This window comes from Rana temporaria, chromosome 4 (assembly GCF_905171775.1).
Source record: "Rana temporaria chromosome 4, aRanTem1.1, whole genome shotgun sequence".
Classification (NCBI taxonomy): Eukaryota; Metazoa; Chordata; class Amphibia; order Anura; family Ranidae; genus Rana; species Rana temporaria.
This window is the reverse complement of record NC_053492.1, coordinates 98,539,807-98,564,321: the sequence shown is the minus strand read 5'-3', so window position 1 is coordinate 98,564,321 and position 24,515 is coordinate 98,539,807. Positions and strand designations below refer to the sequence as shown.

Sequence of the window (24,515 nt, the reverse complement as noted above, 5' to 3'; positions counted from 1 at the left end):
TTTTTACCTTTGAAACATTAAAATATACTACACTATGGAAAATCCATCTGGGCTCCTGGTGAGCTTTTTTAATTCTCAGTTGGACTCCATTTAGAGCTGTCTGCGATAGTTGTATGCTGTGATACTTCCAGAGAGATTTCTACATATGTTGGCAGGCCTCGTACACACGGCCGAGCTTCTCGGCAAAAACCAGCAAGAAGCTTGCTGGGTTTTTTTTTTTGCCGAGGAAACCGGTCATGTGTACACTTTTCAACGAGGAAACCGCCGAGGATCTCGTCGGGCCAAAAAGAAAGCATGTCTTCTTTTTCCCCGACGGCAATGGGAAAATTTGGCTCGCCGAGATCCTCGGCGTCTTCACAAGGAACTCGACGAGCAAAACGTTGTGTTTCGCCCGTCGAGTTCCTCGGCCGTGTGTACGAGGCTTAAGGCGCACATATTGCTGTGACTGTAGCCATTTGTTGCGGAGAGTTTGTAATTTACTCGATGGTGGTGGTTCAGCCATTTGGACACAATTTAATATATACCTTTAAGTTCACTGGAGTGGTGGAATCATTTTCATTTTTTTATTGTATTTTATGCATTTGGACTATGCTTTGGCACTTTATGAGCTTATCCACAGACTATCTCTACCCTTGATTATCACCATCAGTCTAATGATTTAGATATCACATTTACTTTGTAACTTTTTATCCTATTGGATTATGCTTTGGCACGTATGTAAATGTTTATTTATGAACATTTTGCACCTATGATTGCCATAATTTTATGATTTAGACAATATTTCTTGGCTTGTAGGGGCTTCGTAAGCCCGCACTGTAGTGGTCCGCCACTTGCAGAGGCTTTTCTGATGATAGGAAGAAGAGCTCTTCCCTCTTTCTATCATCCAGCCGACCGGAACAGCCTCTGAAAGTGGTGGACTGCTACAGTGTGGGCTTACAAAGCCTCTACACCCGCTGACTTTCTTGGATTACTTTTCCTGAGATATGCCTAAATTTCACTTCCTTTATGTGAGCTTCATTTACACAAGCTTTTATTAAATCATCTTACCGTCTACATCTAAAGGCACCTGTTTTTCTTTTCTCTTTGCATGTACAGGAAGCAGCTTCGATTTCCCACATCAAGGCTAGCCTTGAATCTGTGGACTTATTTGGCTGTCCTAGGATATTATGGGACAATACTGCATATGATTTGGACTTTTAATTTTATATCTGAATGTTTCCTACCAGCGCCAGAACATTTCTGTGTTTCTATGGATGTGGGTGTAAATGTACTCCCAATCCTCTACTGATAGGTCTAAAGATAGTTCCCCTTCCCATTGTTGGCTAGCTTTGTTCACTTTAGGATCGCAGTTGGAGAACCTGAGTGAATATAGCTTGGATATTAGGTGTCTTTGGGGCTCTGATCTGGAACATAGCACTTCAAAAGAGTTATGGTCTATACACCATATGGATAGTGGTTTGGAACTGTTCAGGAAATGTCTAACCTGCAGGAAATTGAAGAAGAGGTTCTACCTGCAAAACTGGAAGATAGAGCATACTATTCCAGGTGTTTGCCTTTATCAAATACATTTTCTGCCCGGAAATATATCCAGAGTCTGGCCCATGTGAGGTGTGATCTGGGAGATCAGGGTGAAACTATGCGATTCGATCGATTGGGAATAGAGGGTCAGGGGAGTATGCAAGATTCAATTTCCTATACACTGCCTGGAAGTTCTGTAAAGTGGGACCTATTAAGGGATGGCTGGTGCTCTCCTTAGGAATCAGGTTTGGTCTGATCCAGTGTAAGTGGCGTACTGGGATCTGGGAAAACAAGTCCTCGAGTCTTACCCAAAGAGTGTGTCTGACCACTACCACAGATACAAACGTGAACAAAAGAGGGTGTCAGTCATCTGGTAGAATTAAAAAATGTATACTAGGGTAACGGTATTATAATAGTCTAAGGCCCCATACACACCATAGAATCTATCCGCAGATAAATCCCATCAAATGGGTTTCTGCGGATAGATTCTATGGTGTGTACACTCCGTCGGATATCTATCCGCAGATAAATCTCCCCTGGGATGGATTTCCAGCAGATGGATATTTGCTGACATGCTCAACAAATCCATCTGCTGGAATCCATTCCAACGGATGGATCCGCTCATCTGTACAGACTTACCGGATCCATCCGTCCAAAGGGATTCCCCGCACGCGTCGTAATGATTTGACGCATGCGTGGAATTCCTTATATGACAGCGTCGCGCCCGTCGCCGCGTCATAATAGCGGCGACGGCGCGACACGTCATCGGCAGAGGATTTCAGCGGGGATTTCAATGCGATGGTGTGTACACGCCATCGCATAGAAATCTTCTGAAATCCTCGAGAGGATTTATCCGCGGATACGGTCCGCTGGACCGTATCTGCGGATAAATCCTCTCGTGTGTATGGGGCCTGACTGTTCCTTATCTCGCCATTCCCACCTGGCTTCTGCTTGAAGTGTGTAGCTCTAAGATGCTCAACAAGCCAAATCCCATTAAATTTTAATGGCCCCTGATCACATCTGAGTGTTCTGTCGCCTGAAGCAAAACACCTGAAGCTCAAAAAGGAAAATGAGCTTCTTTTTGGCAGATTACAAGCATTTTTTGCCCCTAAGGCCTCGTACACACGACCAAGGAGCTCGTCGTAAATGAAACATCGTTTTCCTCGACAAGTTCCTTGTTAGGCTTGTCGAGAAACTTAAAAAGCTTTCTTTGCGTACACACTGTCAAGACCAAATCTTGTCGTTCTCAAACGCGGTGACGTAAAACACGTACGACGGCACTATAAAGGGGAAGTTTGATTCCACTGGCGCCACCCTTCTGAGCATGTGCGGGTTTCTAAGCATTCACACGAACATGTTTCTCGTCGAAAACCAGCCCGACGAGGAACACGACGAGGAAATTAAGACTCCCGACGAGGAAAAAGAGAACTTGTTCTCTTTTTTTCTCATCAAGTTCCTCGACAGTTTTCTCGATGAAAAACATACACACGACCGTTTTCCTAGGCAAAAAAGCTCTGCCACCAAGTTTCTTGATGGATTCTGTCGAGGAAAACGGTCGTGTGTACGAGGCCTTAGACTTTAATAGGAACATATGACTTGAGCGTTTTACTAGCATTTTCTGCTCAAAAAGCAGCTCTCTGTCCCTAATTCCCCCCCCCCCCTAGTGTTTTTTATTGGCTAAACAAAAACACCTGAAGCTTCTAAAAAGCTTTTTAAAAGCTGGTAAAAAGCTGCAAAACAAGCTTAAAAAAAAGCCAGAAAAACTCCAGTAAATCGATATGCTCAGGTGTAAATGGAGCCTTAGTATGCTAATGTATATTCAACATATACATTAGCATACATTCATACATAGGCCCAAATATCTGCTTTTATAGTAGAGAATATAGAGTATATATAGTTAGAAAATTTGGGGAAATGTCCCTTATCAAAACATATATAATGTTATTTTATCAGTGGTGAGTTGCCACTCCAGATCATTTATTTAACTGTACCCACAGCAGAGTTTGAATTTCTTTACGCATTCCTTGGCTAATATTCACTGCTTTCCTGCTTCTTATTCCTTCATAGAAGTTCAGGTATTGATGACCCCTCTTCAACCAACCCAGAAGACAAAGAGAATTTCAAAACTAAAGAGAAAAGAAAAAATACAATGCAAGCTATAAAGAATGGAGCTTACAAAACTTCCCCTCACTCAGTTGGTAATTATGTTCCTTATTTGTATGTATCAAGAAAAATATTTAAAAGCATGATTTAAATATTCAAGAGAATACAATAGGCAAATTGCCAAGGTGCAAATTTTCTACTGTGGTAATACATCTTAAAACATCTATAATAGTAGGTGCATAAATAGAGATCTTTGTGCAAAGACCTAATACATATTAACAAATATACTACTCAGCTTTATTTCCATGCAAATGTCACACTGAAAAGGCATCTGTTTTAAATTAGTACATTCAGTGGTAGAAATCACATACATTTCTTTTTTTTTAATACACTAATGGATTTTGTTTTGTAAAGCTATTGAAAATATTCACTTGATATGTAATTAAATAACAAAATGTTATTGTAAAATGACAATACTGTGTATCAATGTTAAAAATGAAAAAATTACTTTATGGCCCCTGAAGTATACAAAAAAGGATAGAATTTCTTAAATGAGAACATCAATTATAAACATATATAAATGTAAAAATAATTCATTTTGATCCAGTTTCCAGCTAGGTAGAACTGTAGTGTAAGGCACTGAATGTTGTTCCCCATTTTGGCCACTAGATGTCACCACCATTTATATGTGAGCTTCAGCTTTAAAAGCTGTCCTGGTGAGTTGGTAGATCTGCCCCTGCTAAGTGAAGGGTAGCCTGAGGCCCCGTACACACGGCCGAGGAACTCGACGTGCCAAACACGTCGAGTTCCTCGTCGAGTTCTGGGATGAAGCCGCCGAGGAGCTCGGCGGGCCGCCTTCTCCCATAGAACAACGAGAAAATAGAGAACATGTTCTCTATTTTCTCGACGAGTTCCTCGGCGGCTCCATCGAGCCAAAAGTGTACAGACGACAGAGTTTCTCGGCAGAATCCGGGTTTTGACCGAGTTTCTCTGTGATTTCTGCCGAGAAACTCTGTCGTGTGTACGAGGCCTGAGAGATCAGATATTAGAGAAAGGCTCAGGAGGAAAAGTAAAAGTCAGGTCCACCTTAAAGGCTAAGCTGACCTTTAAGAAAATAAAAATGATAAATGCACATATTTTTGCAGGAAAAAAAGTGCTTTATTATTTTTTTCTGATGAGCCAGCAGAGCATTGCACCCACAATCAGTAGACTGTGGGTGCAATTAAGGCTCCTGCAGACACTGCCTCCAGCTTGAATAGATGAAGAAATAGCTGTGCATCGATTGAAATCCAAAATGTAGTTTATTGATCACCAAGATGACATCAAACGACACCAACACACAAGTATTGTAGATGCGTTTCACACAGTACAGTTGTACTTAAAGCGGAGTTCCGGCCACAATTTCACTTTTTAAATATAAATACCCCTGTAATACACAAGCTTAATGTGTTCTAGTAAAGTTAGTCTGTAAACTAAGGTCCGTTTTGTTAGGTTGTTACAGCATTTAGACACTTTATAAAATAGAAATTGACTGGGGCCATCTTAAGTGTGGGCATCATGAAGCCAGACTGTATGACTTCCTGGATTTCAGCCTTGCAGATCTCGCACATGCTCAGTGCTGCACAAGCAGTGTAATAGGTTTCAGATCAGGTTTCAGCACCTGTACTGTCCAAGTCACATGATTCTTCGAGACTGGGGAGTGCACAGACTCCTGGAAAGTTACACCCACTACATTCCCAGGAGTCTGTGCGGTGTAGGTTAGGAAGCTTAAGCACCTAGGTGCAGAAAGTGGGAAGATTAACTATTCTGCCTAGCAACAACACTTTGAAAGCATCTAAAAAAAAAAATTTCTTAAAGGACTAATGACATTTTTTTAAAACTACTGATGTAATGTTATATTTATGGGTGGAACTCCACTTTAAGCAGAACTGTGCTGTGTGAAACGCATGCCGGGGCTAGCACTTGGTTGGATACTCCTATCAGGCACTAATCAATCCACCTGGAGCAGTGAGTTCTTCATTCCTACCTCCAGCTTGCCTACCCATACTCCGATACAGACAGACAGCTACAAAGCTGGAGGAAGTGTCAATGAACAAGGAGGGTGCTAATGAGCACCCTCCTTGTTCATTGAGAACTACAGACTGTTTGCCGCAGTGGTAGACAGGACTTGTAGTTTATTCATTCACTGTGGATGAAATACGGGGCTGTGTGGGTGTAGCCCCACACATCTGTGCTGTTTAAATGTGACAGCAGGTGCGGGGAGAGGATCCTCACCCGCGGTCACGGGGGGGGATAAGAAGGATGCGGGAGGAGCAAACCTGGACCATGTTACATGTTACGCCATGCATATGGGTGTAATGTTCTCCAAAAGATCAACTTATCCTTTAAAACCTAATGAATAAGGAATGTGACAAACTAGAAAAGTAGCTCCTTACCTTTTGTCACCTAAACCCACCTCTAAGGTGTCCTGCTTAGAAACTTACTAATAAGTGTTGAAACATCAAGAATGCTCATTGAAATTACATTTTCAGTGATGGAAGTCACCTTTATAAGTGTTGTAGCAGGTGAGAACAGCTGAGAACATGGGGTCATTGTAGGAGTCCTCAAGAAAGACGTACCTTTTACATTTCTTTGCACTTAGAGTTCCCATATGTTGGTTTTCCCTGCCATAAACGATAAGTTAAAGCGGTAGTAAACCCACATACATCAATACTATATTCATAATATTCTGAAAGGCAAATTAAGTATGAATCGAATGACCACTTTGTGTATATATAAAAATGTACTGCATATGTTCTTAATAATCCAAACATTATTTCAGTATATTCGCCAGCACCATCTTCACTGTGGTCTTCTGCGTCTAAATCTGCTCTGTATTTCCGCCCACAGAACGTCCTTCTCTCGATAATCCCACGCATGCGCACTAGTAAAGAGATATTCCAAGCCTCGTTCCCGGTTACTATGGAAACCTATAGAAAATAAATCACAGCGTGCTTCAGAAAGGAATGACAATACCTTCGGGAGCATGCTGTGTAAGCACATTCTAAAGACACATTGAAATGACATTGAAATTGGCCGTCTGTCTGCCGTCTGTCTCTCCTCTACCATGTGACGTACTGGTCACATGGTAACCATGATGCTCCTGTGCATGAATGATGATGTAGTATCGCGGGATGTCGGGGCTGACGTCTAAAACAGGAAATGACGCAGCCCCGACATGGACACTGAATCTTTCCGGCCGGGTCTCGGCTTGCCGGAATGAAGGATGATACGGCGCATGCGCGGTATACGTACAGTAATGACTCGAGAAAATATTGATAACACGGACAGGAGGCAGGTACAGTAAAAATGACCCATGGCAATTCATTGTTAATAAAAAACTACAAAATGATATGCAAAGACAACATTTTGGGTATACAACTGCTTTAACTTTGCGTTCTACATCAAGCAAATAATTCCCCAGTGTACTTGTAGAAAATAAAGTGGGTCAACTTCTATTAGGTGCTGTCATGTCTGATATGACTTTTGGCATTTGCTGTGGAGCCCTGCGTATAACACGCAGGCACAGTTTACCCTCTATTTTCAGGGTAAAAAAGTGAGTGTTATACGCAAATAAATACAGTGGCCCAGATTCAAGAAGCAATTGCGCCTGCGTAACCATAGGTTACACAGCGCAATTGCTTACTTGCTCCGGCGTTACGAATGCTCCTGATTTAGGAACATCGTAACGCCGACTGCAGCCTAAAATCTGCGTGGCATAAGGCTCTTATGCCACGCATATCTTAGGCTGCATTCTTGCGATGGCCGCTAGGGGGCGCTCCCATTGTGCTCAGTGTATAGTAAGCAAATTGCATACTAACACCGATTCACAATGTTGCGCGAGCCCTGCGTACGCAATTTATGTTGTTTCCGTACGGCGTGTTTAGCGTAAGGCTGCCCCTTCTAATAGCAGGGGCAGCCAATGCTAAAGAATACCCGACGTTCCCGCGTCGCGACGTTCGATTTTTACGTAATTTGCGTAAGTGATTCGTGAATGGCGCTGGATGCTATTCACGTTCACTTTGAAGCAAATGACGTCCTTGCGACGTCATTTGCCGCAATGCACGTCGGGAAAGTTTCCCGACGGAGCATGCGCTCTACGCTCGGCGCGGGAGCGCGCCTAATTTAAATGATTCCCGCCCCCTACGGGATCATTTACATTAGGCGCCCTTACGCAGGGCAAATTTACACAGCGCACACGCAATTTACGGAGCTACTGCTCCGTGAATCGCGGATAGCGCAGTAAATTTGCGGGGGCGCAGGGCAAAAACGTTGCCCTGCGCCTCCGCAAGAAAGGGGCAAATCTACCTGAATCCGGGCCAGTATCTATTATTCCTGCCAAGATATGGCAGTCTCTTTGCCTAGCTTGCTAACTTGATGAACTCCTGAAATATCATACTAGGATTTAAAAAAAATATATATACAGTAGATCCCATATTTCCCACATAAATGTACTGGAAAAGAAAAGTCTGATTAATAACATGGTTCCACTCAAAACTTTTTTTAATAGTAAATGTTCTTTAACCACTTGACAACTGAGCACTTAAACCCCCTTAAAGCGGAGGTTCCGCTTTTTTTTTTTTTTAAAGCCAGCACCTACAAATACGGCAGCTGCTGAAAAAATAGACACTTACCTGTCCAGCGCGCCCGCGATGTCAGCAGTCGAGGCTGAGCAATCGCTCGGTCCTCGGCTGCTTCCGCCACCATCCTCGGTGAGGGAATTAGGAAGTGAATCCTTGCGGCTTTACTGCCCGATTCCCTACTGGGCATGCGCGAGGATCGCGGCGCGCCGCCACTGGTCCCCGCTCTCCTGGGAACAGTGTTTCCCAGAAGACAGCGGGGGGGGGGTGATGTGACAGGCTGGATTCCCCGCGAGTTTCAGAACCCAGAAGTGGTGCAGATACCTGTCACAGACAGCTATCTGCACCCCCCTCCCCCTGAAAGGTGCCAAATGTGACACCAGAGGGGGGAAGGGATCCAAAAAGCAGAGGTTCACTTTTTGTGTGAACCTCTGCTTTAATAACCAGACCAATTTTCAGCTTTCGGTGCTCTCACATTTTGAATGACAATTACTCAGTCATATAACACTGTACCCATATGACATTTTGACCTTTTTTTCATACAAATAAGGCCTTCTTTCAGTGGTATTTGATCACCTCTGGGTTTTCTATTTTTTATACTATAAATCAAAAAAGACCAACATATATGTTAAAAAATGAATTTTTCTTAGTTTCTGTTATAAAATTTAACACATTTGTAATTTTTCTTCATAAATTTATACTGCTACATGTCTTTGGTAAAAATAAGTACAAATTGGTGTATATTATTTGGTCTTTGTGAAAGTTATAGAGTCCACAAGCTAAGCTTACAGTGAGATATGGGGTCAATAAGACACCACATCTCACCTCTAGGCTGGGAAGCCTGAAATAAAAAAATAAAAAAGGACCCTGGCTTCGATCGTAGTGGTGAGTCGGTAGAAACACCGGAGGGCGGCAGGAGTAGGGGTCGTCCACTCTCTCCTCCCGTAAGAACAATCAAGCAGCGGAACAGCCGCTATGATCATTCTTATGGTGTAGGGAATCGCTGGCTGAAAAAGCTGATATCTGAATGATGCCTGTAGCTTTTTTTTTTTTAACACAAAGTTGTCCATTTATACAATATATTTAACACATAGCATGTGCATACCAAAACTGACACTCCAAAATAGATTCTCCTACTCCTCCTGAGTATGGCGATACCACATCCTGGCCACATACAGAGACCGAGTACAGCCGAGTATGGTCGAGCATGGCTGAGTATGGCTGGGTATGGCAGAGTATGGCTGGGTATCACCGAGTATGGCGGGGTATTGCAGAGTATGGCTGGGTATGGCAGAGTATGGCTGGGTATCACCAAGTATGGCGGGGTATTGCAGAGTATGGCTGGGTATTGCAGAGTATAGCGGGGTATTGCAGAGTATGGCTGGGTATGGCAGAGTATGGCTGGTTATCACCAAGTATGGCGGGGTATTGCATGTGACAGAGCGATCACGTGGTAAACGACCGCTAATTTACCGTGATCCGTGATGCGCCGGGTACTTTGGACCCAGCGGTCATGGACACTCCCATGTGCACGCCCCAGGTGGCGCGCGGGAGCGCGATTCTGGGAGGACATTATATAACGTCCTCCCAGAGTTAAGGAACCACCTTATCGCCGTTATTTTGCGGCGTGCGGTGGTTAAAAAGATGTTTGAATAACCCAGCAACATCTTTAGAACCATAAGCAGGTTTAAATTCTCTAGGAATAGTTTGATTCTACAATACGCTACATAGTAAGTCAGGTTGAAAAAAGACACAAGTCCATCCAGTCCAACCGCAAAAAAATAAATAAACAAACAAAATAAAAAACACAGTACATATCCCAGCTATTCAACTCCATACCCACAGTTGATCCAGAGGAAGGCAAAAAACCCCAGCAGAGCATGATCCAATTTGCTACAGCAGGGGAAAAAATTCCTTCCTGATCCCCCGAGAGGCAATCTGATTTACCCTGGATCAACTTTACCTACAAATCTTAGTACTCAGTTACTGTATATTCTGTACATTTAGGAAAGTATCCAGACCTTTCTTAAAGCAATCTACTGAGCTGGCCAGAATCACCTCTGGAGGGAGTCTGTTCCACATTTTCACAGCTCTTACTGTGAAGAAACCTTTCCATATTTGGAGATGAAATCTCTTTTTCTCTAGACGTAAAGAGTGCCCCCTTGTCCTCAGTGTTGACCGTAAAGTGAATAACTCAACACCAAGTTCCCTATATGGACCCCTTATATATTTGTACATGTGGATCATATCCCCCCTAATTCTCCTCTTCTCAAGAGTGAATACATTTAGTTCTTCTAATCTTTCCTCATAGCTGAGCTCCTCCATGCCTCTTATCAGTTTGGTTGCCCTTCTCTGCACTTTCTCCAGTTCCCCGATATCCTTTTTGAGAACTGGTGCCCAAAATTGGACTGCATATTCCAGATGAGGTTACGATACCCTGTGTGGCATCGCTGCCCTAAAAAATTTAAATAAATAAAGAAGCGTACAATTACCCAATTAGCTCACTGCCATAGAGGGGAGGGAGGCTCACTCTCTAAAACAATTAAATTCTAAACCCATGATCTCCAGCGACTTTAGGGACTCATTTAGCTTCGCCTTCTGAAAAGTCCACTTTTCAGAGGGTATTTGACAGGTGGTACGAAGACATTTTATAGCTTCCTCCAGAGGTGTACCTAGAATCTTCAGAGCCCCGGTGCAAGAAACCATGAAGGGCTCCCTAACCCCCAGCCCGAGCCCTTCCCTCTGAGCTCGGTGGCGGAACTCCAGGGCCCGGTTGCAAATGCGACCTTTGTTCCGCTCCCGGGGGGCATTGGTGGGCTTTGCTGTAGTATTGGGGGTCTAAACAGACCTCTGATGGTTCACCTTTGAGACAGAGAAAGGAGGTGGAGGACACAGCCTTTAATCTCCATATCTGCAGCTTCAGACTGCAGACTACAGAGCTTTCCATTCATTCACAAACTGAAACATAGTAAACTTTACAAAGTTTACTATGCTTTAGTTATGAATGGATAGCGTCAGAGCATCATGGGCCCACTCCCTGGAGGGGTTTCCTTCTTTCACAATGCATTGGTTGAGAGAATGGTGATTAGGTCTCTACATCAGAAAGGGCCACCCACCAAAGAGAAGAGGCATCACATGACCAACTGAATGACTTCTGAAAAGATTAATAAAATAATAACATGTTAAAAATTATTGTATAAAAAAATTATTGGGAAAAGAAGCAGGGGCAGCTTGGGGTGTGGGATGGGGGAGGGAGGGTTGCATTTGGAGTTGGGTTTTAAGTACTCATTGCTATCTGTTCCACCATTGAGGAAAGCCCTCTCACTTTCTGTCCCAATGGCAGGGGTCCAGAGGGAACGAAGAAAAAAAACAGCAATAAAAACTCATCACCTGTACTTACTATACCTCTATTCTTCCCCAAAAAAGAGAATGAAAATATATCCGTTTTTTTTTTATATATATAAACAATATATTTATTTCTATTTTTCAGAAACTGATATTCTTAGTATTATTGTAAATATCACCGGTTGCATTCCTCCATATAAAGAACCAAGCTGTGCCAAGAATTGCCTGGCCTCTAAATACAGGCAAATAAATGGAGCCTGCAACAACAGGTAAAGCTTTTTAAAATTTATTATATACAAGTATTTTTTTATTAAAGCGTTCCTGTTGCAATTTAAAACATTCTCAAAAAAGGCATTACTGTAAAAGAATACTGTAAATATATACCTTTCCTATCGACCGCACCATTGTATTTCACTCTGATCCTGAGAAATTATCCTCCAAATCTTCTGTGGAACTGACACTTTTGAAAGTATTGATTTCCATGTTCTCCTACAGCTGTCACTGCTTTCTCCCCTCTGATCCCAACTCATTACAGGATTCAGTGGTGACATGAATCAACAGGAGGAACCAGTGTGACAAGCCAAGACATTGGAAACATTTTTCAAAGTGAGGTAAATCCCCTCTTGGACTTCAACTAGAATATCCTTTAACCACTTAAGACCCGGGCCATTATGCAGGTTAAGGACCTTGCCCTTTTTGCGATTCCGCACTGCATCGCTTTATCTGACAATTGCACGGTCGTGCGACGTGGCTCCCAAACAAAATTGGCATCCTTGTTTTCCCACGAATAGAGCTTTCTATTGGTGGTATTTGATCAGCTCTGCGGTTTTTATTTTTTGCGCTATAAACAAAAATAGAGCGAAAATTTTGAAAAATAATGCAATATTTTTTACTTTTTGCTATAATAAATGTCCCCAAAAAATATATAAAAAAACGTTTTTTTTTCCTCAGTGTAGGCCGATACGTATTCTTCTACTTATTTTTGGTAAAAAAAATTGCAATAAGTGTTTATTTATTGGTTTGCGCAAAAGTTATAGCGTTTACAAAATAGGGGATAGTTTTATGGCATTTTTATTAATAATTTTTTTTTTACTAGTAATGGCGGCGATCAGCGATTTTTTTCGTGACTGCGACATTTTGGCGGACACATCGGACACTTTTGACACATTTTTGGGACCATGGTCATTTTCACAGCTCAAAGTGCTATAAAAATGCACTGATTACTGTGAAAATAACAATGGCAGTGAAGGGGTTAACCACTATGGGGCGTTAAGGGGTTAAGTGTGCCTTAAGGGAGTGATTCTTATTGTAGGGGGGCGTGGCTGTAGGTGTGACATCACTGATCGTCGTTCCCTATAACAGGGAACAGACGATCAGTGACACTGCCACAGAAAAGAACAATGAAGGTTTGTTTACACTCACCTTTCCCCGTTCTTCAGCTCCTGTGACCCGATCACGGGACACCGGCGGCGATCGGGTCCGCAGGTCCCGCAGGCGCGGTCACGGAGCTTCGGATCGGGTCGCCATTCTGCCGACGTATATCGGCGTTAGGCGGTCCTTAAGTGGTTAATTGCTATTCTGAGTATAACTCAAAACTTTTGATGTTTCCCCCTTTTTTATCCCGATGACCATGGTTACCAACAGAGAGGATAATTCTCCTTGGAGGCACAGACTGAAATAAAAACCCTTCTAACCCTTCCTCATTCTATTCAAAACTAAAAAAAAATTTTGGAGCTTTAGGATTAGTTCAAATCTATGGGTGTCTGGTCCCCGACCCCCACAGAAATGCACTGCAAACTTTAATGCAAAACTTCATGCATCAGCAAATTGTACACGTTTTCCCACACGTGGTGGCCAGAGCACCAATGCCCTTTGGAGTGATGTGACTTTATAAAAAGGATCATGGACTTCTTTACCCACATTTCTTGCATGAAGGGCAGCCCTACACATGACATGTGGGCACAAACATGCATGCATATGTCTGAGAAAGCCTTAGCTACACATGAATCAGAGAGGGGCATCAGAAGGATGATATAGGTAGTAGTAGGCATTAGTGATAACCCGAGTTTCCTAGCACACAGAAACATTTGCCTAATATAAATGGTTGATGAACTGTTATATGCTCAATGCAGGGTTCTTAAAGCTTCATGTACACGGGATGTTGTTCAACCTCTCCTGAACGATCTATCTTGACAGCTAGAAACCAGCGTCTAAAACGTCTGTTTAGCCGCGTTTACATGCTGTGTTTAGCCGCGTTTGCGTCTAGAAGCGTAAGAATTTTTTTTTTTTTTTTTTGTTAAAATGATACACATCTGTAAACGAAATGCGAGTTGTTTGGTGCTTGAAATGCCTCTAAACACAGCTTCTGAACGCATTTTCTTGGGGTTCCAGAAAAACCCTCTAAACTCAACTGCCTAGAAATGACTATAAACGACCCTGTGTATATGTACTGGTAAGATAACATAGAGGAGAGTTCAGGAGCAGTTTAAAAAAAAAAATGCTCAACTGCTCCTAAACGTCCATTTACCAGCAGCAGTGTACATGACATGAGGCCTAAAATGAACCTGTGCTGCATTTAAAATTTCTAAATTGCTTTAGATCAGATACTACGCGATGTCCACTAATGACGATCTAAAGTTCAGGCCGAACCCAGTTCAACCCTAACCCATGGGAAGCTGTCACAAGATAGCAAGCTGCCAGCCTAATAAATCACAGCAAGCAAATCCCTTACCCCACAGCTGCAAGTATAAATGGGACAGGGATGCTGGAGTGTGACATTATCCAGATATGGCAGCATGCCCATATTTGGCTAATGTCATAGTCTAAATATGACCATGTGATCATGTTAGGTCGATAATGTCTCCAGCATCCCTGCTCCTTTGTTACACCTGACAAAGACTTCCCCTACTGCAGCTGATTGGGCTGGCAGCCTGCTATCATGTGAAAGCTTCTCACAAGTTTGAGCTGAACTAGGTATGACCCGAACCTTAGATCACCATCGGTAGGCATCTTGAGATGTCTAATCTTAAGCAATTTAGAAACTTTAAAATGGAGCCAAGGTTCACTTTAAAAAGAACATTTCATTTATTTTCAATATGCAATTTTGAAGTGGGCATTTCAAAATCACACGTAAACAGCTTAGGAATGCTGTTAACAGTTTATATTTTCACAATGCAGCTTAAATACACATTTTGGGGTTTAACAAAAGATACATTGATTTTATCAGTAAGCTAAGCATTTTGTACCTTATGTCCTCCCAGGGTGTCTGCTATTACACTCCACATATTTCTTTTAGCTGTGCAATAGTAAGTGATGGAAGGCTCCTATTTAATTTGTGTGTCAAAATTAGTTATACTATAATGCAAACTATTGAATCAAATCTTTGTTTTTCTTTCAGTTCTTACATACATCATTTATAATTACACACAGAGAAAAATGACTGAATGAATAACTTTAGATTTTTAGGTGCCTAATTAACGCAATAAATTCACAACACACTTATGTTTGTCAGTAAGAATAACAAAAACTCCATAGAAATGAGAAATACAGAAATGTAAGTGGCAGCATTCATAACATAGATACATACATAAATAAATAGCACAGTTTTTGTTGCATTGTGATACAGTCTAAAAATTAATACAGTATTAGGCACTAAAGAAATTCGTTATGTACAAAAGCTTTCTAAAAAGGTTAATTAAAAAAAAAAAACAAGGCCAGTCCTTTTACCTCTCCTTTCTGCAACCATACAAAGACTAAATTTGAAATGGACTAAATTATACATACCTTAAAGGAGAAGTTTGGGGTTTAAAAAAATAACAAACATGTGTAGCCTGATACTTACTTGTCAGAAGGCTTCACCCAGGGTCGATCCTCCCTATAGGCTCACTATGCAAGCCGCTTAGGGCCCGCAAAGCTGCAAAGGGCCCCCCAAATTACTAGAGGCCCGCCTGGTGAGAAGTCATTTTCGCCCCCTCACCCCGCTTCTAAACTCGCTGGCTGAGTCATTTCCGACAGCAGAACACCCCCTCCCCCCGCTTCTCAACTTTCTTTAATGTGACATATCACTGTCGTCAGCGCCTCCTGCTTCTCATTTTTAATGTGCCATGTCATTTTGCTTAGGGCCCCAGGGAGGTCAGGATCGGCACTGGCTTCACCTATTTAAAAAAGAGGGAAAAAAACACAGCAGAGTTTAAAAATACAGCCTTAGTCCATAGAGGAGTTAGTCTGGAGGCACTTGTCCTACAGGCACCAGCTGCCCAGATCTTTTATCACCTTCCTAAGACCCATAAAGGGTTAATTCCCCTATGGTAGGCCCATAGTGGCCGGTATAGGGACCCTTAATGAGAGAATTAGTTTGATACTTCCCAGTTACCTGAAAGACATAAAACAACTTTTAAATATATGTCAAGATTTAATTTGGGAGAATGGAGATGTTTGGGTGACGTATTCAGTCTCTCTTTGTCGATTCCTCATTCTATGGGTCTCTTTCTTCCTTGATTACTAGAGCGATTATACTTTTCTCCATAGAGAATTTATTTTGGAATTCTCGGAGTATCTGTTAGCCCATAACTTTTTCATTTTTTATGAGAATTTTTACCTCCATAGATGCAGATCTGCTAGGGGGAATAGTTTTTCACCCTCTCTCGCCAATCTCTGTATGGGGTGGTGAGAGGGAACCCTTGTCTTTCTGGGTGAAAATCCTTTCAGATCAAATTTAAAATGTTACTGTTGTTACATTGCTGTTTTTTTTTCATTTTCTGGGTAGTCTGGGTGCTATAAATGAGTATTGGGTATATCTTAATCATAACTCCCTGAAATTCAATTGAGATTTACAGGATGGATTAGCACAGATTCTAATCTTTTTTTTGATGTGATCCTCACAGGTAAAAGAGGATCTGTCATTACTAGTCTTTACAGGAAATTACTTTCGGGTAATACAGTGTGGAGAGCAGATTCTGGGCACCCTGGTCACATCTTTAGGGCTACACATTTGCCAGGATGATGGTGATTTTAAAAGAGAAATGGCACAAATGTGTGATTGATTCCTTCAGCATGGGTATTCAGATGTGTCCTTAAAGAAGGCAACACATTAAGCTAGAATGGCAGATAGGATATATCTGTTACAGAAGAAAACCAAAGATTTTGATTTACAGTGGTGTTCTCCACAGCTTATAGCTTTGAGTTTTGGAAAATTAAGAACAATATATAACAGTTCATATCTTTACTATACGAGGATGACATCTATGCCCAGATTTTATCCGGAGTGATTAAAAATGTTTCCCGATGAGCCCCATCTTTAGGAACTTTGTTCTCTCCAAGTTATTTATCCTTGAGGGTGACAACAGGTCACACATTGCTCCATTTTAAAGGTAATTATAGATGTGGAGAGGTTAGGTGTCCCTGTTGTCCTCGTCCTTTTTAGGATCAATGAGTTTGTTTTAACTATGAACAACAGGAGATTCAAGACTAAAAGATATATGAATTCTATACAGAGGAGCCTTACTGAGATGCAGCAGCTTCCACATATTTGCAAATATGTGCAACTAAATACTCTGTTTTTAACGTGAATTGTTAGGCCCCGTACACACGTCCAAAAAACTCGACGAGCAAAACACATCGTTTTGCTCGTGGAGTTCCTTGTGAAGCCGCCGAGGATCTCGGTGAGCCAAGTTTCCCCATTGACTAACGAGAAAATAGAGAACATGTTCTCTATTTGGCTCGACGAGTTCCTCGTTGGTTTCCTCGGCCAAAAGTGTACACACGACCGGTTTCCTCGGCAGAATATGGCTCCCATCGAGTTTCTGGCTGAATTCTGCCGAGAAACTCGGTCGTGTGTACGGGGCCTTAGACATGAACAATTTGTTGTTGTTTTTACAGACTAGATGGTAAATGTGCTGGGAAACATTTTGTTTGATTACGATGTGTATCTGTCTATGTGCACCTTACTGCAAAGATTTTTGAAGAGTTTTAAATTGCAGTGGTTGCCATATTTTTTGTATAGCTTGATGGCTGTCGGCAGATCCTGGATAACAGGAGAGCAAAAGTAAGTGCACTCCTGTGACCCAAAAGAGAAGAATAGCCACAAAGCTTTGGTCATACTTCTCTTTAATTCTGAGTATCTTTTCACACTGCTTTTCTTCCTCTTCCCCAGCATTGGGTGGTGGGTGGTTCAAAGAATGACATTCAGACATCACAACATTGTGACACATGTAAGTAACTGACAAGTGAGTGTAGTAAGGTGTAGCAGCAGAACGCAGACTGTGTGATAATGCTGAGCCCAGTTGTTGTGTGCATGATAGCATATGATCACAAGAAAGAATTGGATGATGTTAGGTGCGATTCAACCTGGTGGTGAGACCAGTGGCAGAGCAGTACAAGGAGGAGTGCTGGGGCCTGTAAAGGAAAGTATTGAATTGTAAACTAAATTATATTATTAATTAAAAAAAAAGCATTGGCAAAAAATGAGATAAAATGTGAAAAGTACTTAGCCAAGTTTGTCTGGTCTTTTGTTTCAGAGTAAGTCTAATCGGATATATCAGAGTCAGATTGTTCCTGATATATCAGAGGGCATTTACAGACATGGCATAGCTAATCAAAGATTCTGAGGAGTTTGCAGAATAGATGTTGAAGAATTTTATGATGCTCAGCAGGCACACCATTAAAGCAAAGTTCCACCCAAAAGTGGAACCTCCTGTTAACTTACTCCTCCACATTTGGCACCTTTCAGGACCTTTCAAGATGTTTTTGACAGGTACTTGTCCCTACTTCTGATAGACAGTGCACGGTGGCGTCCCTCGGAAGTACGGCCCCCCATCCTCCTTTCTCCACCGCCTGGCCAATTATAAATTGCAGTGCGCTTCGCGCATGCGCAGTAGGAGACCGGCTTTGAAGCCAAAACGCTTCACTGCCGTGTTCACTTACTACGAATGGCAGCGGCAGCACCCAAAAGCTGATCCTAAAATCGGCTGTGGTGCCAACATTGCAGGAACCCTGGACAGATAAGTGTATTAAAGTGTATTAAAAGTCTGCAGCTACAGTATTTGTAGCTGCTGACTTTTCATTTTTTCATGGGGGCCCGGAACACCACTTTAATGCCAATAATTTAATGAATTGTTTAAAAATATATTCATTTATGCAATGCATTTCTATTTTTATTTGACAAGGGTTTTTATTTCAATCTGGCAACAGCATATAAAATCACAGAATAAAATCACAACTTGATAGAGATCACACTAATATAATTATGTTTATAGTTTATAGATTTATAGATTTAAAGTGGTTGCAGACCCTGTACAATCACTTTTACCTACAGGTAAGCCACGGTTTAGCAGATATTTACAATAGAGCCATGTGCCGCTGTCTGCGGCACATGCACCAATGTCTACAGTGCAGGCGCACTTTAGAAATGGCGATCACGCCGTTTTAAAAGGGGTCATGTCGTGACTGGCGGCTTCCGCGCGCATGCACAGGAGTGACGTCACGCAACTCTGGCCAGTCACAGAGCCGGAGTTCATGGCCCCGGAAGGAAGAGGGGTGAAGATGGACGCCCGCTGCTAGTGGGGACAGCGGTGACATCGCAGGCTTCGATTTCAGGTAAGTGACACATAATGGGCTGTTAAACCATCAGGGTTTACTTCCTCTTTAATGTGTTCCCTTAGCCTTCTACTCCCTGTGCTATAGGTGTATTTTTAACTGGTGTTTTATGAATGTAACCTCATTACAGCCAACAGAATTACAGTATGTAACAAAAACCAGAATCAAGCTTTGGTAGTTAAAAGGATACTAAACTAATTTTTAAATAGTAGAATGTACTTTCTAATTATCTCTTACTTTGTTTCATTTAAACTAGAAAAACAAACAATGTCATGGGATACTTCATATTTTAAAACAATTGATTTAAAAAATATTGAGTTTAGTGTAAAAAAAAAAAAAAAAACCTAGACCACAATGTGTATTGTTTTAAAGCACTCTACCAGAATATTTACAATGTGGCAATTTTATGACAGCATTACAGAATTTATGATGTTTTTGCATTCCTTAGCTTATCAATATGTCTTCAAGTTAGAATGCAATGTGGTAACTCTAATAAATGCTTAGCACCATCATAACATTTTAATTGGATTTTTTTTTTTACTAATTTACAAACTTTTGGAGAAATGAGTGTAGATTTTTGATCAGTAGGACTGTCCCATTCTTCACACTCAGTTTGGGATCTGTCAGACATCTCACTTACCTGTAATTCAACTGTGTAACTTAGCTATTTGCCTGGAGTTCAGCTTTAACATAAATCTGACATCTTACTTTCTAAATTATGCAAGCCTTTACGTTAGGTAAACATTACATTCCAGGTCAGATATACAGATTACAGGGATTTTAGCAAGCTCTTTTGTAAATTCTTAATTTAATCTGTTTTGTAGACAGAGATACATTAAATATTAGGGCACCTGCTGAAATCAAAGTATTAAAATACACTAAACACTATGGCCCGGATTCACATACCTTGGCGCATAGTTATGCCGGCGTAGCGTATCGAATATACGCTATGCCGACGTAGCGCAGAGCGGCGAGCACAGTATTCACAAAGCACTCGCTCCCAAATCTATGCTGGGTTCCCTCGGCGTAACTCGTCGTAAGTGGCAGTGGGCGTGAGCAATGCTAATGAGGCGTGACCCCATGTAAATGATGGGCCGAGCGCCATCAAGATACGAATAATGAATGGCGCATGCGCCCGCTCATGGACGTATCCCAGTGCGCATGCTCAGAATCACGTCGGAACGAATGCCTAAGATACATCGAATCACTGCCTACGACGTGAACGTAACCTACGCCCAGCCCTATTCACGTACTACGTAAACGACATAAAAAACGGCGGCTGTGTTCCCTGGTACAGCCATTTGCATTGATGCTGCTGACTTACACCTGCTTTATGAGTTGTAACTTTACGCCGGATGTACGACTTACGTAAACCGCGTATATTAATGCGCCGGGCGCAAGTACGTTCGTGAATCGGAGTATTTCACTCATTTGCATATTCAAATCGTAAATCAATGGGAGCGCCCCTTGCGGCCAGCGTAAATATGCGTCCACGATACGACGGCGTGGGAAACTTACGTCGGTCGGATGAAGCCTATTTACAGGCGTATCTTGCTTTCAGAGTCAGGCGCATAGATACGACGGCACATATGTGCACTTACGCGGCGTATCTCGAGATTCGACGGCGTAAGTGCTACGTGAATCCAGGCCTAAGTTGCAGCTAGCCATTTTCTTTTCCAAAAGGCGCTGCTATATAAAATAGGTTTAAGTCATATCATAAAATTATAATAGTCGCATGTCGGTAGTGATGGGATATACAGATTGTCCGATCCGAAGAAACCAAAAGCAATTATATCCAGTTTGTTAGATATACGTATATGCAGCTGATAATTCATCATTAAGAGACATTGGCGCAGTATATGTTATTTTGATACACTTGTACGGTCTCTTAAAGTGAATCTATAGCTTACTTAATGCTCAAGTAAAATCTTATGCTCAATCTTTTATTTCTTTACAGCCCTGTAAACCTACACGCTATAATTGTTTTTTACTTATTTTCACTTGGAAATTTCCCTTTGTGTATGTAAGTGGAATTGTTTTTTTTGCCCTTCCACTTTTGTGCTCTGTATAGGCATAGCTAGGTAATGTGAACGCCAATGGTCATGGGGATCTACAACAACTCAGATCAGGTCATTTTGAGTGTACCTGACTGAGTGGTCAAGCTCTAGTGTCTATTCACTATTTGTGAAGTAAAAAATTTTTTTAAAAAACTGCGCCAAATATGAAAACACTAATTAAACTAATGCTGCACCAAAAATTTGTAATAACTAATACATCATAGAAAGTGGTAGTAATGGGAGCAATGGAACATCAAATAGAATAGAATGGGAGCAACTGAGCAATAGAACATCAAATAAATAAATAAATGAAATGCACAATAAATCTTTTTATATCCTAAAAAGGTAAATATTGAACAGTCCAAAACAACTTGTTGTCTGTAGAATCAAGTCTATATATACTCCAACACCGTGCCTCCTAAAGTGCAGTGTGCTTCAAAATCACATGAAGTGTGCTTCACCCAAAGTGACAGCCATAAGGTGAGAACCATCAGTCAAATTGAGTCTAAATAGATACATACCATGAGGACACTTGTGCCAGGAGGTATGAATGTTGAATTCGACTTGAATTGTTTCATAAGCAATTTTTGAAGAATTCACATTGCCTCCATTTCTGTTTATTGGCTTATTGGTACACCATAGAATAGCCATTGCCTGTAGGAGCTTTTAATACATGTTTATTTGGTTACATCTGGATGGTTTATTCACATTATTGAGATTATAATAGATATGCCATATTTTTACCTACATCCGTGACACGTCACTCTTGGTGTGCGATCACCAACAGTAAAACATTTTATATCCCTATTTTTATTCTCAGTAGAAATTCCTAGAATTTTCTACTTTTTACTGTTTTAACCCATATTTTATTTGCTTAAACAGACTTAATTTATTATCTATGTAACCTTTTGATATAGGCTTTGAGCCTCTCATCATCTCTTCTTACTTATTTATGGGTACTCCGACTGGAAGATCCCAATTTGTTATTAGTCACCTATGGTTATACACATTGTGGGTGTATGTGTTGTTACTATTGGGTTGGCTATTAACATTCATAGTTTGAAGGTTTTAGAAATGTAGATAGACAGAGCTGTATGTGTGAGAGTGACCAGATGGGTTTACTCCATGCATATATACATTGTGAGTGATCGGTTTGCTCGTTAATATTTCTGCTTTTGGAAGTCATTCCGGAGGATTGAATGAGTCATGCACCTATTAGCAGTGTCCTTTAGCTAATATTCGCTGTCACTTAGGTTTATCTGCCAGTTCATTTGCCATTCTTTTCCCTGTTATTATTATAATGGGAGTATTGAGGCGATAGGCTTCAAGAAAATGGCGGCTAGCAGACTTCCGGTCTGCGCATATATATCACCAAGCCTCCCGACCAATCAGGTTCCCCAGATGAAGACACATGATGGTGTCGTAACGCGTAGGGATTGGCCATGGGCAGACGTACACCGGGAGTGACGTGAGACGGCGCAGAAGACGCCACTGTGTACCTTTTGCATTGATTGATATTTTTTACATGTAAGCGCAATTTTAACTTTAATAAATGTGCCAGTAATTTTATACGACACTATTGGAGGCCTCCGTTTGTCCCCCTTCTGTTCCCTGATAAGGAGAACATATAGGTATTGAGACTAAGGACCGTGTGCCGCTTGGACCGTGAGATACCAAGGATACCAGTGTGTGAGGGATACACTTGGCGCTGTACTGCTGTTTTAACCCTTAGCTGAGGTGAGAGTTCTGGGAGACCAGCATGGTGTCTTGTGTGGAGTTTCTCATTCCTCTTCGGGAGTAGTGGATTCCTTTCCTCTTTTTTCAGTGGACTGCCATTTCACAGTTTATCACTTATGGACTTCATTTTTGGTTGTGTTTAGTTTAGACCTTTGGTCACTTTATATCACGTTTTTTTCACTTTTTCACAGCTATTTCACTGTATTACTATGTGTCTTTGTATTTTTGCGCAATGACCTAATTCACTATTTACGACATATTAATGTGCTCACCAGATATCTTTGGCCACCGAGTGACCAGCAGGCATATAATTAAAGAGGATTCTTGCTTTTGTTGACTATACTCTTTCAAGACTTTCACAGCCTTATCCAACTATATCTAGATCTCAATCCAATCGGTAATATAAAAATCTTCAAGCAACAGTTTCCTTGGACATGTACCATCAGTTGAACAGCTCCCTTCCAATTAATCTGCAAAGGTTGGCTCCACCATGAACGAGCCACAGAAAGGCATGGATAATCTAATAACATTTTTAAGCAGCACTTGCATATCTTGTGTAAGATACAGCAGGTTACAACACAGCTGGAGGGGAGGCAGGGACCGGACTGTCACCGGTGTGATGCGAGATCCATGGCATGCGTCTCAGCTGTTTCAATGGAGGCGGAGGGCTCTAGTAACAAGCGCGTCAAGCCTCACTTTCAATGCATTTCATGCATTTCTTCTATGTGCAGATCCCCCTCAGCATCCTAATACTTACCTGAGCCCCATCTCGATCCAGCGAAGTTGCATAAGATCCTTGGCTGCCTGGGAATCCCCCTCCTCATTGGCTGAGACAGCAGCAGGGCGCCATTGTCGCCCGCTGTTGTCAATTAAAGTCAGTGAGCCAATGAGAAATGGAGAGGGGGCATGGCCAACCAGATTCTTTATGTCTAAATGGACACACAGAGCAGCGACTCGGCTTGGTTGCCCCCACAGGATCTGTTCTGGGCTGCTCTGTGCAAAACCACCACATAGAGAAGGTAAGTATAACAAGTTTGTTATTTTTAAATGAAAGAAAGAAAAAAAGCGAGACTTTAGTATCACTTTAAACTTAGTGCTATGTGATGGAGGTTGAAAACTAAATAGAGCTCTGAGGTATAAGCAATCTGTTTCCTCCACAAATTCAGGCTATTTATAGCTGAGAAGTTATTCTGTTTTTCTGTGTATTACAGCCATTCTATCATGAAAATTATCATTATAGACAATTATTATGTGCTTATTAATTTAGCAACAGCATACTAACCAGTGCTTCACAGAATATAGTAGATGATAAATTACAGTTAAATTCAATTTTAGTGACCAAATAACTTCAAACTGCTATGTATTGACTATATTATTGGTATTATACAGGATTTACATAGCACCAACAGGTTACGCAGAGCTTTACAAAACAACAGAGACAATACAGTTACAATACAATTTGAAACAAACAGGTCAAGAGTTCCTTGCTCGTGAGAGTTTACAAACTAAAGGGAGGGAAGCAAGTGATACAGAAGGCATTACT

General features: G+C 41.5%; 1 protein-coding gene across 1 annotated transcript in view; it reads left to right on the top strand.

The window, feature by feature from the left end:
* Nucleotides 1-3,530: 3,530 nt before the first annotated feature.
* The window catches only part of TPO (thyroid peroxidase), a 239,484-nt gene continuing 218,499 nt past the window's right edge, over nucleotides 3,531-24,515 (top strand). The window contains exons 1-2 of the mRNA XM_040348668.1: nucleotides 3,531-3,716; nucleotides 11,731-11,854. Of these exons, the coding sequence (XP_040204602.1) occupies nucleotides 3,668-3,716; nucleotides 11,731-11,854 (173 nt within the window). The 5' untranslated portion in view covers nucleotides 3,531-3,667. The remainder of the gene's footprint in view (nucleotides 3,717-11,730; nucleotides 11,855-24,515) is intronic.